Source organism: Alexandromys fortis, unplaced genomic scaffold (assembly GCF_014885135.2).
Source record: "Alexandromys fortis isolate MF-2015 unplaced genomic scaffold, M_Fortis_MF-2015_v1.1 scaffold_62, whole genome shotgun sequence".
Taxonomy (NCBI): domain Eukaryota; kingdom Metazoa; phylum Chordata; class Mammalia; order Rodentia; family Cricetidae; genus Alexandromys; species Alexandromys fortis.
This window is the reverse complement of record NW_026067942.1, coordinates 5,931,546-5,946,458: the sequence shown is the minus strand read 5'-3', so window position 1 is coordinate 5,946,458 and position 14,913 is coordinate 5,931,546. Positions and strand designations below refer to the sequence as shown.

General features: G+C 47.6%; 1 protein-coding gene across 5 annotated transcripts in view; it reads left to right on the top strand.

Annotated features, from left to right (window-relative positions):
- The window catches only part of Rps6kc1 (ribosomal protein S6 kinase C1), a 135,938-nt gene extending 122,433 nt beyond the window's left edge, over window positions 1-13,505 (top strand). For all 5 annotated transcript variants that reach the window (XM_050148166.1, XM_050148167.1, XM_050148168.1 and 2 more), the window contains 3 exons: window positions 3,935-4,017; window positions 4,970-5,065; window positions 12,641-13,505. In XM_050148166.1, coding sequence (XP_050004123.1) covers window positions 3,935-4,017; window positions 4,970-5,065; window positions 12,641-12,751 — 290 coding nt within the window. In that variant the 3' untranslated portion in view covers window positions 12,752-13,505. The remainder of the gene's footprint in view (window positions 1-3,934; window positions 4,018-4,969; window positions 5,066-12,640) is intronic.
- The last annotated feature ends 1,408 nt before the right edge of the window (window positions 13,506-14,913 follow it).

Sequence of the window (14,913 nt, the reverse complement as noted above, 5' to 3'; positions counted from 1 at the left end):
AGTTGATGATATTGTTTGGAGATTGGGATCCTGGCAGAGAAAGTGAGTTGCTGAAGGCCTGTGATGGTGAGGTGGTCTCCATGAGGTGAGAGCTTTGCTTCGCCGTGCCCCCTCCCCAGGGCTTGCTTCATTTTGGAGCCATAATCAAGGAAGCTGGCCAGCCTAGACTGAGACTACAAACCACGAGCCAAAGCAAGTTGTTCCTCCCTTGAGTGATATCAGATATAGTACTGTCTTAGTACTGAAAACTAGTAAGGCCTGGGAGCCTTTAGAGGATGGAGCTCGTTGTGTCTGAGAGATAAAGAGTTGGGGACAGGAAGGGAAGTGGGTAGGCTGTGGCAGAGGTGACAATCAAGGAAGCATGGAAGAAGAAATGAGGATTGACAGCAGCAAGCTCTGGGGCACAGTGCAAGAATGTCCCTGGCAGCGTCTGTGCCTTGTGCATCCTGGACGAGCTAGTGAACCCCCAAAGGTGAGAAAGGATTGGCTCTGAGGCCACTGTGCTTCCTTTCATTCCCATGGGATCACTACCCACTCACTGTCCACAGTATCGCTGGTAACTAACTATCTACCTGTCACACACCTGGTTGACGTGACCAGGGATCTCAAAGCATTCAAGTTGATGCATCTTGCTCTTAGAGTGTTGGTGGAGGCTGCTCGTTCATTCCCAGCTGCCCAGGTCTGAAATAATTGCACAGAAACTGTATAAATTAAAATACCACTTGGCCTATTAGCTTGTGCATATTTCTGGCTAGCTCTTACATCTTAAATTAATCCTTCTCTATTAATCTGTATATCACCACGAGGTTGTGGCCTACTGGTAAGGTCTCCTCTGGCAGCTATATGGATTCTCCCCAACTCTACCTTCTTTCTCCCAGCATTCAGTTTAGTTTCCCCTGCCTAGCTCTGTTCTGCCCTGTCATAGGCTCAAGCAGCTTCTTTATTGATTAACCAATAAAAGCAACACATATTTAGAAGGACCTCCCACATCATTGGAGGACTAGCTGGCCAAGTCCACAACCCAGAAAAGGATATGCCCGGTCTGTCTCGTGATTTTCCACCTGAGAATTTCCACCCAGGGATGTCTGACTGCAGGGGTGTCCTTGTAAAATGTGTTACATTAGTGGTGCAGGTCCATCTTAGCAAGACTGCAAGTGGAGATGGGAATATCCATGGCTCCAGTCTGGAGCTCCTCAGACAAGTTGTGTGATCCTAAAAGGCATCTTCCGACTTCCTCATTCTCTGAGCTGGCTGGGTCAGGCATCCTTCTGCCTGCTCACAGAGAGATAATGTCTCTGTCTTCATAGTTATTCCATGCAGATAAGTTCTCTGTATATCGTTAGCAGACTCAGAGTGCAGTTGAAGTACTCAGGGTGCTTGTATGTGTATATGTGCACACTAGTTAGCCAGTACCGTGGGCTGTTGTATGACTGCCCATTGCATAGCAGTGTCTGTGCACGGAGCGGGCAGAATGCTGCCAGCGCATTCTAAGTGGGTGTCTCATCTGTCCCATTGGTCTTGAATTCTGAACAGGTAAAACTTTAATAAAACTAAGTAACACATGGCCACCAGCTCTAGGCTGAAAGCAGTGGATTAGAGGAAAAAAATATACATTTCCTATGTGTGCTGGCAGGGAAGCTTGTTTTAGATTCACATTATTTAACAGTGTGGCAGAAGCCGGGATGGTGGGGCACGCCTTTAATCCCAGCACTCAGGAGGCAGAGGCAGGCGGATCTCTGTGAGTTCAAGACCAGCCTGGTCTACAGAGCTAGTTCCAGGACAGGCTCCAAAGCCACAGAGAGACCCTATCTCGAAAAAAAACAAAAACAAAAACAAAAAAAAAACCCCAAAAAACTGTGTGGCAGAGTCTGGAGCGTTTGGGCCAATACAGAGCCTCCTTTATGCTGCTTCCAGGCTCGTCCTGGAATGGGGTAGGCTGAGGCCCTGCGTGGAGGTCTGGTTACATGACTGTGCTTGAGCAAGACATTTAAATGTAGCTGACGGGCCGTGAGATGCTGTGCAAGGATTCTGAACAGGTGATCGTGTAAGCCACCATGTGGTCTGGAAGGAAGTGTGCAAAGGGTCACATGTGCTTGCACGCCTATGACCATTCCTCTTTGTTTCCTAAGGCTTCTGGGAGCACACACCCCGGCTAACGTTTCTCAGAGCACTTTTCTGAAGGTGACAGTGGCTCTGTGTGTGGCTGTGGGGGTGGTGCAGCTTTGACACAGAGCCCCGCCCCCAGGACTTGTGTCTCCCTAGGGCTGCAGAGTAAGGCCTGAGTTGGGGAGTGCAGAGCAGAATTTAACGCATAGATCCTCAGATCAAATTCACCCATTCCAGAAGAGATCTGAGACTCACGCCGGGCCTCCAGTGTCTGGTCCAGCCTTCTAACAGGGAATGTCAAGTTTGTAGAAACTGTGGGAGGGAGCACCCGGGCCCTCCTGCACACCTGCCTTCTTCTCACCATCTCATTCCGCTCTCGAGATCGGGCCAATGAGATGTTTATGTCATTGATGAGTATTGGAAATCTCACCACCCCAGAGGCAGGTCACTAAAATATTTGTCAATTCTATCACTCCATTCTCTTTAATCAGAATTCTGTTGTTTGAAAACAGTGTACGTTTGTACTTCAGTCCTATGTAAAGATGTCACTCAACACGGTCCTGCAGTGCACACGCTCTTTACAGTTTGCACACACTGCTAGATGGATTGTGGTCTTTCAGTTACTTGGAAAACAGTTGGCAAGAACTAGTGTGTTTCTTTTCTGCTGCATAGCTGAGGTCAGCTCATCAGAGAATAGAGGTTGTGGTTGGTGTGAAGCCCTGTAGGCAGAGACAGGCTGGGAAGGTCTGTGGCACGGGCCTAGTTATGCTTAGACTGTTTGCAGCCCCAGAGAAGCAACAAGAGACTGCTGAAATGGCCCAAATCTGGTACTTTGCGTGAGGATAGTGTCACTCAGCCCTTGCTTCAGGACTTGAAGCTCCATGTCCTGAGAGTCGTGTAGGGCTCCCTCAAGGGCTCTGCAGAGTGTTGGTTAAAACCAGGGTTCCTATGCTTGCTTCACTTACTTTTCAAGTTCTCATCGACCCTCTAGAAACTTCTGCATATTTTGTCTCGAGTCTTAGGCTCCCTGTAGTCAAGCTGCTTTTGCTGGGATGGTGTCAGAGGGCAGATCCTAGCAAGGCCTTGGGACTGAAGCTGTCATTATGGTAGAATGAACAAGGTCTCAGGCAGGATTAGGTGGCTGTAGCCTCAGAATCGGTGCTCATTGTGGAGCGCCCTGAAAGATGAGACTTCAGAGTTCCTTCAGGAGCGAACAGGTAGAACTGTGGTTTCTGGCTATTCTAAGCCCCTAGCATTTTTGCTTATGGCTTTAAGCAGTATTTCTTTTGTACTTCAGAATGAGTGGGCTCGCATTTCACAGGCTCCTTCTTCAGTGAAAGAAGCTGAGAGATGAAGGGAGAGGCGGGTCATCTGCTCTTACGTGACATTGGGTGACGTGTGCCCCTGGTTTCTAACGGGGTGATTATGCTGGCCTAGGTAATTTTTGAAGTGCCGTCTGGTTACAGGGAGTTTTTATTTCTAAAACAAAAGATGGTTTGACCGTGGAAATCAGCTGTGCTCCCTCGAATCTGAAAGAGGGAACAAGTGCTGATCTGGTTGTTCAGGAAACCTTAAGCACAGTGTCTTGAAGGTGTCCCTCCGTCAACCAGAGAACAAATGTCTCCGTTTAATGTATGACTATGTCGGGAAAAAAATGCAACCCCAGTAGGTGAGCAAAGAGAGAAGGGACTTTCAGGGATTTGAAAGCCCATGAGTGTTTAGTATTTGCTCTCTCAGCATTAACAAGGTCACCTTGCTAATACATGTTAATTTTGAAAGTTTAATTGACCTCTGGAATTTTAATATCAACCTTTTTTGGTGTGTTTAGAGGTTGGAGCAGTCACAGAAGAAACGGAAGCTTGTGATTGGTGGAGCCTGGGTGCTGTCCTCTTCGAACTTCTCACTGGCAAGGTATGCAGTGACCTAGACACCTAGTGCACACATCCAGATGCCACCCTGACTCCAAGTCAAGCACGTTAGCCTTTCCTGTAGTCAGGAGCTGTGGAAAACTTCAATGTCAGAAGCAGCAGAGGAATTTATCAAGATACTGATTTTTAAAAAAGCCCTGTAACATTGGACAGTTGATGGCAATCCTCTGTTATACCATAGCTACCCAGCGAGAAGCTCAGCTCCTCCCCCGCCCGCCTAGCGAGACAGCATCCGCAGGACCACATCTGTGGGGTCGTGACTGGCATGTGTTAGCGTCCTCTTGTCTGAATCCAGGGGACATTCAGTCTTCAAAAGTTAGTGTTGACATTGAAGGTAGTGTCTTTCCTCCTACACCGCACGTTCCTCTCTCTGTTCTAAGATGGGCCCAGACAGCGTGCACTCGCTCCCATTAGGAACTTTTAAGCTTGATGCTTGAGGTTAATAGACCTTAGCTGAGTCTTGTGCCTGTTGCCTCCTCGGAGGAACCAGGAGTAGTTGCGTGGTCCCACTTTGTTCAGTGTGTGAATTAGAAATGTAAGATCACCGTGGAGTACACGGGAGCTGGCATTCGTAGGCAAACTGTAAAATGTGACTGTCCACGCGTTAAGGCGGTGGTGGACAAACTCCACCCTGGAAAGATTTCCCAGAACATTAGTTCCTTCAAAGCTGTCAAGTCCCCCTTTGGAGCCTGTGTGTTGTTTCAGCTTTCTGGCTATGAAGGAGAAGGGACGGTGGCACGAGCCTGTGACGGGAGCATGGCGACTGTCAGCTCCTTGCAGATCTCTGAGGCTCACAGCCTAATCTGTCTCGGTGACACTGTGTTGACGGCTGTGCCTCCATGTTAGATGGTGTCAGCTCTCTGTAGCTGCTGCCCATGGTATAGCAGGGTGTGATGTGACTCGGGATAAGAAATGTAACTGATTGGCTGTTTCAGACGCTGGTGGAGTGCCATCCCGCAGGAATAAATACCCACACCACTTTGAACATGCCAGACTGCGTTTCTGAGGAGGCTCGCTCACTCATTCAGCAGGTAATTGAATCGACTCCCCGGGGTCAGTACCTCGGGCTTGCAGATCAGCAGAGCCCACTGCAGTAAAGCCACGAGGAAGTTATTTGGGGGTGGGAGAGACTCACGTACTGTTACAATACAAACCAAGCTGCAATGAATTCTGCATCAAAACATCCCGCCAAGCCCTCCTTATTTATTCTTCTAAGGCTGTGTTTGGTCGAGAAGACCCCACAGCAAACCAGAGAGCTGTCCCCCCCCCCCCCAACCTTCTTCCCAGTTTCTTTCCTTGAGAGCAGAGTGAACATGGCACATTCGTAGGACCAGAGTAAGGGCTAAAACTGTTGGAACTGATTTTTGTATTAAGTTGGGGCTTATATTGAGTCTCTTCCGTCTATTTATGGGGTGTGAGAGTAGATTACTTTGGGCTTGTCTGGGCTGCCATTCCCCATTGTGCTGTGTAGCTGTTTGAGTGTTGTTCCACTCTCTAATTCTCATTCGCACAGGGAGAGGGTGGGGAGGTGTTGTCAAGTCAGCGCTAAGGCCTTCCGCCCCAGACGGGCCTTCCGCCCTGTGTCACTTAGTATGTGTGATACACACACACACACACACACACACACACACACACACACACACACACACACTTCTGGTGGTGGTGAAGAGAGACTGTTGAGAATTTAGGTGCAGTATTTCAGAGATCTGGGCTCCAGTGAGCTGCTCCTGCTAATTCTCCTGTATTTAATAACTGTGTTGAACAACACAAGCCATAGTGACCAGAGCTTTCCAGGCTGTGGGGTTCTGTAGTGTCTACAGTGTTATGGCTAGGCAGTCCTGATGAAAAAAAAACTCGGCATCCCAAATGTTCTGAAGTCTGAAACACTTCAAGGGCCCATGTGTGCTCAGGAGGTTCAGGGTTTCAGGGTGTCTGAGAGCGCGTGTTCAGGAGAAGATTCCTCACTTCTGCCTCTGTCCTGAGGCCGAGAGTCTGATGGGGAGGCACTGTGTTGTGTTCTGTTGTGAGGCTCTCAGCTCTGAGGTGCTTACGCTCCCATGAGAGTCTTAATGGCAAATTAAGTGAACTAAAGTTATTCAATGGATATGGATGTTTTGAAATCAGTGGAAATAAAAATTAAAAGAAAAAAGGGCATATGAAGAGAAAAATCACCTCGTGTTCTAAGGAGTGATTTTGATTCCATTTGGCAGTACTATAGGCGAGGCATAGTGTGGAAGCTGTGGGGAAGACCAAATAACTGCCCACCGGCAGGGTGAGGAGGGGCTCAGACAGGCAGAAACTACCTCAGAGTTCTGAAATCAAGATAAAGAGGTTCTAGTAGATGCTGGGAAGTATTGGAGAAGCTGTCCCGGACCGTGTGTGACTTTTGCTGGACCTTGAGCACAGTTTGGTGGGCGAGGCTCCACATGGGGAAGTAGCCAGGGGACCGAGCGGTGAACGGATGCTAGCTAACGCTAGAATACGAGCTTCAGGAATTTCACATTTGAAGCCGTGTTTTAGAGTGAGTGGGTGGAAATCCAGTTATAGAGAAAGGCTTGCCTCTTTAGCTCCCCCCTGAGGTGGTGCTCCAGGAACGGGAATAGTTGATGTTCAACTCATTAAACTACTGGTGTATTTCAATCAGCAGGTGTGAGCTGTCTTTGAGATGGGTCTAATACAGTTGAGGTATTCCCATTATGTTCATAATAATAGCCTTTAAAACACATCTTGGCAAGCTGGAGAGTTGACTGAGGACTTTGAGCACTGGCTGCTCTTTCAGAGAACCTGAGTTAAGTTCCCAGCACCCACATGGCCACCCATAATTGCAGTTCCATGGGATCCAACACCCTTTTCTGACCTCTGTGGACAACTGGCATGCATGTGGTATACATACATACATGTGGGCAAAACACTCGTAAAATAAATCAGTCTAAAAAAATCACATTTCAGGAACTTCTAATATAAAAGTTTTGTGAACAATTAGCTTTAATAAACAGTACTAGAGCTGGGTGGTGTTGGCACACACCTTTAATCCCAGCATTTGGGAGACAGAGGCAGGTGGATCTCTGTGAGTTTGAGTCCAGTCTGGTTTACAGAGGGAGTTCTAGGACAGCCAGGGTTACATGGAGAAACCCTGTCTTGAACCCTCCCTCTGCCCCGAAACACACACACACACATACACACACACACAGTACTAGGATGATTTAGAATGCTAGACAAAATAACTTCAGGTAAAAATATTAGTATTTTATTTATTTTTTTACTTTTGAAATGGGTCTTATCATGAAGCTCTGGCTGGCCCAAAACTTTAAGAGCAGGCTGACTTTGAACTTAAATAATCCTACTGTCTGCCTCCTCAATGCTGGGGTTAGATGTGTATCCACATCCCAGGTACTTGTGTAGAAGTATGTGGCTGGTCACATCCAAGTGAAGGAATGGCTTCTCAGACTCTAATCACACATCAGGGACTGTGATGCCATGTTGTGCTATAGGTTCTGGAGTCAATCTGCTTGAATTCAAACCCTGCTTGGCAACCTAATACCTGTGTGATCTTATTAAGCAGGTTAGTAGTTTCCATACAAAAGGAACAAAGGGTCGCTGCCGGCAGAGTTACAGTGGGCTGAGTGCCTCAGTCCACCCGTGTTACCCAGTTAGGCTAATGGCTGGCCTGCGACAAGTGCAATGCTCAAGTCTTAATTATTGTAGAAGGGCAGGGTTGAGGCTCATGACTTATGTAATTTGATGGGGCACATGCTTGCATTATGGGGCTGCTGATGCAGGAATCTGGCAACTGCTGGTTTTGCAGGGGAAAGGCTTAGAAGTTGTGGACTAGAAATGAGCCAAAATTAGTTACACACACGCACAAAACTGTCATAAAGGGTTCTAAAGCCTGGGACTAGCACACACAGTTGCTGCTTATTTATGAACAGCACACCAGGTGCTGTTTATTTTATAGATAGTTAAATTAATAAATAATGAGCAAAAATTAAAAATAAAGAAGAAAGTGGACTCTTGGCTAAAGTTGGATAGTGGCCTTTGGTAGACAATTGATGGAGGAAGGTCATTGGTAATAAACAAACTGCCTTGGCCCATTTTGATAGCCCATCCCTTAGGTGGGTGGAGTAGGCAGAACAGAATGCTGGGAGGAAGAGGAAGTGAGCTCAGACTGGATAGCTCTCCTCTCTGGGGCAGACGCATGCTATGAAGCAAGCTGCCAGGTCAGACATGCTGAATCTTTCCCGGTAAGACTGATGCTACACAGATTATTAGAGATGGGTTGATCGGGATATGAGAATTAGCCTGTAAGGGCTAGAGCTAGTGGGCCAAACAGTGTTTAAATGAATACAGTTTGTGTGTTGTTATTTCAAGGTTAAGCTAGCCAGTGGCGGGAGCTGGGTGGCAGAACGCAGACCCGCAGCTCCTTCAATAGACAGTGATGCTGGCAAGTCCCCCTCCCCAGTGCTCCAGCACCAGGCAGGAGTGGGGAAGTCATTTTAGTGCCCCTGAAACTGACTAAAGGGTGCAGTGACCGGGGAACCAGCTGAGCATGGGGCAAAGACGTCTTGCCTCATCGTCTTTACAGTATCCACCTGTTTCTCCTTCCTTTCATCATGGGACCAGGCTATAGGGACAAGCTCTGAGCATCAAGAATGGATAGGAACTTTCCATAGGCCAGCATAGACTGTTTGGGCCTGAACTGTGAATGGCTTCTCCTGCCTGTGGAAAGAGATGGAGGCTTGACTGGCTGAGTGTTTGGACACAGCCTTTACTGAGTCCCTGGTGGACAGCTAAGCTATACAGAGATGGGAAGCCCAGCTGAAAGAGCAAAGCCAACCAACCAGAGACATCAGCAGCGCTTTACAGTGCAGGGGAGAGGGAAGGCTGTGGACTTCAGAACTGAGTGAAGTGGGTACCAGACAAGGACACAGACCACAGCCATGTAATGTTCATGGGGACACAGACCACAGCCATGTAATGTTCATGGGACACAGACCACAGCCGTGTAATGTTCATGGGACACAGATCAGAGCTGTGATAATGTTCATGGGACACAGACCACAGCCATGTAATGTTCATGGGACACAGACCACAGCCGTGTAATGTTCATAGGACATAGACCAAAGCCACGATAATGTTCATGGGACACAGACCATAGCTGTGATAATGTTCATGGGACACAGATCACAGCTGTGATAAAGTTCATGGGGATACAGACCACAGCCATGTAATGTTTATGGAGACATACCATGTAGAAACATTCTGTTTTCAGGGAAATGTCACATGACTGTAGTGGAGGCATAGGTGGTGGGACTTGTGCAGAGAGTACCATTTTATGGAAATTGTCTCAGGGTGACCCCAGATCTGGGCTTAACAAAACACCCACCAGTTACTATAATATTTTCAGAGAATCAAAATAGGCTGTGTTTAAAGAACTAAGGGAAGGTGTCATAACAATAAAATAAGTTACAAAATGAAAAGTTGAGGAAAACCAGGTTGAAATATTACACTAATAAGTTCACTGAATGAAGTGAGAAATCCCTGGAAGACCATGCTGACATGTCTGAGAAATCCCCAGAAGACCAAGCTGACATGTCTGAGAAATCCCAGGAAGACCACGCTGACACGTCTGAGAAATCCCAGGAAGACCACGCTGACATGTCTAAAATATAACCAGGAGGATGGGTCGGAAGAAATGGCCCACTCTGAAAACACGCTCCAATGTATGAAGAATAATGAACAGGTCCAGAGGGGTCTATGAGGCAATATTTTTCTTTCAAATGCACCAATGTACATACAATGAGAGTTCCAGAAGAAGAGGAAGTTGGGAAAAGAAGCAGAAATACTTGAAGAATAATGGGTGAAAACAGCCCTTGTTTCAGGAGTGACACAGAAGAAACTTAGTGGATACTGCGTAGAAAAATGAGAGCCACATGCAGGCACATTGATGTCAGATTGTTGAAAAGCAAAAACAGGGAAAAATGTAAAGCCAGCAAGAGAAAGGCCCATCTGATGCTTTGCTTCTTGTTGAAAACAACGGAAACCAGAGATACTAGGAGAGCATTCATAGTATTGAAGGGAAGAATCAGTCAGCCTATAATTTAGAAAAGTTACTTTTCATAAATGGTAAAATAAAGACACTTCCAGATAAAGAATGACTGAGTAGCTCCCAGACATGGATGCACATGTCCAAGAGCTAGGGACTCTTTTGGGGTGGAGGGCATGGTGGCAGGTGGGGTGCTCACGCTGTGAACAGTGCAGTGGTTGAGAGAAGTTCATTAAAAAGTCTCTAAGTATATTTTTCCATTTAGCTCTCCCACCTGTTTTAAAAAATACACATGTAGTGATAATTATGAGATGGTGGTATTGGGTTTATGACAGTTATAGGCCAGCCTGGACTTCAGGAGATCCTGCTTCCAAATCAAAAAACAAAAAACAGCTCAAAACTAAAAGCACTCCGAACCCCAAAAGAGTCAGCTAAATCTACAGATACTTGGGGATTAAACCCCATACTTACTTCTGAGTAACTTACAGGTCAAAGAAGTCCTAAGAAGAATCACAACACAGTATTGTTGTTTATGGAAGTAGAAAGCCATCCCAGGGCTTGTAGAGGACCAGTACCGTTATTACACCTGTGTTTACACAAGAGGAGCCCTGACATTGGAGTCTAGGCTTGCACCTCAGACACCGAAAAGAACTGGGCATGGGCGCTCATGCTTATGATCCCAACAATTGGCAAGCTAAGGCAGGAGGATTACCATGAGTTCAAGGCCAGTCAGGGCTCTAGAATGCGTCCCTACTTAAAAAAAATGAATGAATACAGAACTATACAAATAAAGTAAGCCCAAATAAACAGAAGCAACAGAAACCAGTGAGAGAGGAAAAAGGGGAATCTCAGCTTGAAAAGGTGAGTGGGGTCGGGAGACTGCCCAGCTGCAGCGTACAGAGGCGGAGATGCCTGGCATTTGGAGCGCTCTTAAAGAACACTGCTGTGAACTAGCTCGACCTGTACTGCAGTCATCAGGACTGCCGTGTGCTTTGTACACATGCATGGGACTCAGTGCTCAGCTGAGCCCCACCCTTACTGCGTCCCGCATAGAGACTAACTCACAGTAACCCACAGGACTCTGTGGACGAGCTAGAACTGTAAAACTTGTAGAGGAAACATGAGAAACCGCACATGGCCTTGGGCTACTGCAGAGCTCTTAGATAGAACACCAAAGCATGAGCCATAAAAGAAACACTGATAAAGTCGACTTCATTAACATTAAAAATGTGAGCACTTCAGAGATGTGTAGAGAAAGTGGAAAGCCATGGGCTGGGGAAGATGTTTGCAAACCGCTGTCTGTGCTTGTGTTGAGGATGAATATAGGACTCTTGTCACCCAAGCAAGACAGACAGCGTGGTGTGGAAATGGGTGGAAGGTGAGCTGTTTCAGCTGAGAGGCTATCTGGATGGCATACAGCCATGATCAGTGTCGTTAGTCCCAGGGAGTACAATTAAAGTCACCACGAGAGGCACGGGCCCTCTAGAGCTGCTTTCATTCAGGCCAGAGGGTATGGAGGCAGAAAACCCAGGGTTCTCGCTCCTTGCTGATGGGACTGTAGACAGGTATGGCCACATTGGGACAGTTTGGCAGTTTCTTAATAAGTTATATACAAGCCTGCTGTGTGACTGAGCAGTTCTGACCCGAGGAATAAACTCAGCTGGAAACATGTGACCTCCTGAGGAACACACATGACTCTTAACAGCAGTGTCATTCAGTACAGCCAGAACTGGGAACTTGGAGCCCACTAGCCAACGAGTAGATTAACAGTGGTAGAGTCATTGTGGACTATCAATCAGTGCTTACCTGCTAATGGTTCAGTCCCACAGGCGCTGTGCTGGGGAAGGAGAGCCCTAAGGCTCACTTAGTACTGCACCTCATAGCTGCCTGGGAAAGGCAGGCTCAGAGAAGTGGCTGCTGTGGGCTGAGGTTGTGGGGAACAGATATCACGGAGCACCCCTTTTCAGGGGGGCGTGGAGCTGGACTGGACCATGCCCAAGTCTGTTGACTTGGACTTGCAGTAGATGTCTATATGGTGTATAAATTGTCCCTTAGCGAAGCTGTTGACAGAATGTGAGGATGCAGGCATGTCTCAGGCACACGCTCCCAGCATGCCCAGGGCCTTCATTGCTTCTTGTTTTTACTCTTAAATCTCTGACTTCCTATGACATTATTTTCTTATTTTATACATAATTCCTAATTCTGAATAAGTCATAACTTATTTAATTCACTGGATCAAATTACTTCATCAAATGTACCAGCCAGTTCAGAGGAAGTGGTTTGGGGACATAGCTTTGCTTGTTCAGATTTGAGTGTATGTCCTGGTGGTGTAGCGTTAAGACAGTGGGGCTCCCAGACTCCTGAGTCCTGGAGAAAGCAGCTACATCTCTTGATCCTGTTACCCTGTTTGAGGATAAGGGAAAGCTGTTGACCAGCTTGTCCCTCGAGTAGGATGCTCCGCCAGACCACAGCCAGACAGCCAGTCCTGAAGTCCTTCCCTTCACAGCCCCCTTTCCTCTCATTGCTTCTGAGTTCCTGTCACTCACAGAGGCTTCTGTTTCAGCTCTTGCAGTTCAACCCTCTGGAGCGTCTGGGTGCCGGAGTGGCCGGTGTTGAAGACATCAAATCTCACCCATTCTTCACTCCAGTGGACTGGGCAGAACTGACAAGATAAGATGAACGTCACATGGAGTGCTCATCACAGGACAGACCCCTCGTGATAGGACTTCAGGAGTGGCCAGTCTTCCTTCAGCTGCTGTGCCAGAGCCTTGAGACAAGGCCTTAGAGGACTCAGCGGGGCAGTGGGCTGACAGACTCCCTTACCCCTGTCTGACACGAGACCAGTGAACCTTGCCAGCAGCGGCTCTGCTCTCACCTTCCCCCAGATGTGACGTAATGTGACTTCAGGGTTTCAGGTGTGTGGCAGACACCTGTGCAAAACACCTCTGCTGGGAAGCTGTGAGTGTAGAAGGGACATTTACGTGACTGGGGGGCCTTGTGGTGACAGCTGATGGTGCTTCTGCTGAACAAGACTGGTTTACACGACTGGGTCAGGATTTGCTGAGTAACACACTAATCTGCTCCGTGGACAGTGTCACCAGGGTGCTGACAACGTGGGGAGGAATGCCCAGTGCTGACGGGGCCAGGGGAACTGAGGAAAAACACTCTTGCCAGCTTTGAACCTGCTGGTTGATGCTGCTAACTCTGAGGGCTCCTGGGAACACACCTGACCTCCTGTTCGTCTCCCCCCCCCCCCCCCCCCCCCCCCCCCCCCCCCCCCCCCCCCCCGGGCTCCATGTCCTGCATCCTCTGCTCATTCTCTTGGACTCTGTTTTCCCACTTCTGTTAACACAAAAGGGAAGGGGTGTTCATCCCCCAAGCTGCCAGTGTAACAAATCATGATGTCCAATAAATGTGGTTAAAACTCGGATGACTTCTTTATTAATAGCTTAAGATTTAAAGGTTCATTTTGAAGAGTCCTTCTTTTCTGTTCCTGCTCTTGTGGTAGGTGGACAATTGCTGCTGCTGTGGCCGAGGGTGTTTGTTTTCCTTTGGGCTGGCGTACCTGGACCCATAGCCTGTCATGTATACACATCCTGTTTCACAGCCCAGCGAGGTGATGCTGAGCTGAGCTCCCGATGCTCACCTGTCTCATGTCTAGTGATGCCATGTCATCTTGCTAAGGTAGCGCCGCTGCCACCATGCTGTTTGCCGAAACTTAGAGATGCCTTAAGTGTTAGTGTCTGTCAAACTTCTTGTGGGACAAGGCACTGCTTCCAATTGAGAGGCCACCAGAAATGACTGGAATTTTCTGTTGTCATTGTGTTTTGTTTGTGTTTGTTGTATCAGAACCTTGTGCCTGCATGTTAGGCAAGTGCTGTCCCGAGCTCCAGCCCTGAACTTTTCCTTCCGTTCTAAAGCATGTGCTTTCTGAGTCTGTGTGAGCGGGCACCCCGGCGCCAGGAGCATCTCAGCATCATCTGCTGACTTCCAGGTCTCCCATCAAGATAAACAGAAGCAGAAATGTTTGTTGAAACACAGGAAACGTGCAAGCATTTTCCCTTTTTCTATTATTTGACTCCCCTTTCCCCTTTTCGGTCCCTTTATAATCCGAAACCCAGCTGAAGGGCTGTCACAATACCAGGTTGGGATATAGCAGGTCACCAAGATCAGACCTCAGTCAAGATGACATCAGTCCCTGGAGCTGGGTTTGGCTCGCCACCCCCTGGCCTCATGACAGGAACTCATGCAGGTGAGACACAGAAGGGCTTCCTGTGTGGGTCGGTAGGAAGTCTGTAAGCACTCAGAGCCAGCCAGGGCAGAACTTCCTTCCAGAAGTGCCCTATGACATAAAATCAGGACTTCACAACCTTCCATGTGACTTGGACCCCTGGGCTCGAAGGACAGTAACACAAACAAATGGTTGCCAGGCCGGTTGGTGGATACACTTCCACAGCTGTGACTTCTCTTTCTGCATGCTTGGTTGGGGCTTGCACTCAGTGTAAACACACCATTCATGTTGGACACAAATTATTTTAGAAATAAAATGGACTCAATGTCTGTGCATGAAGCCCATCCTTCGTGCCATGCTGTGTACATGCCTGAAATCCAGCTGCATGAGACAGACTTCGGTTGCAGCTCATGCCTTGTTGGCTCAAAGAGGCTTGGATTATGGGTCAAAACTGTTAGAGAAATTACCACTTAGTATTTCAAATCCATTTTTTAAAAACTAGAATAAAAGTAAGTTTTTCCATTTCAATCATTTTGGATGTGTGCATGCATGTGCGTGTGTTCATATGTGTGTGTGCACGTGTGTGAAGGTCAGAAGTCGACACT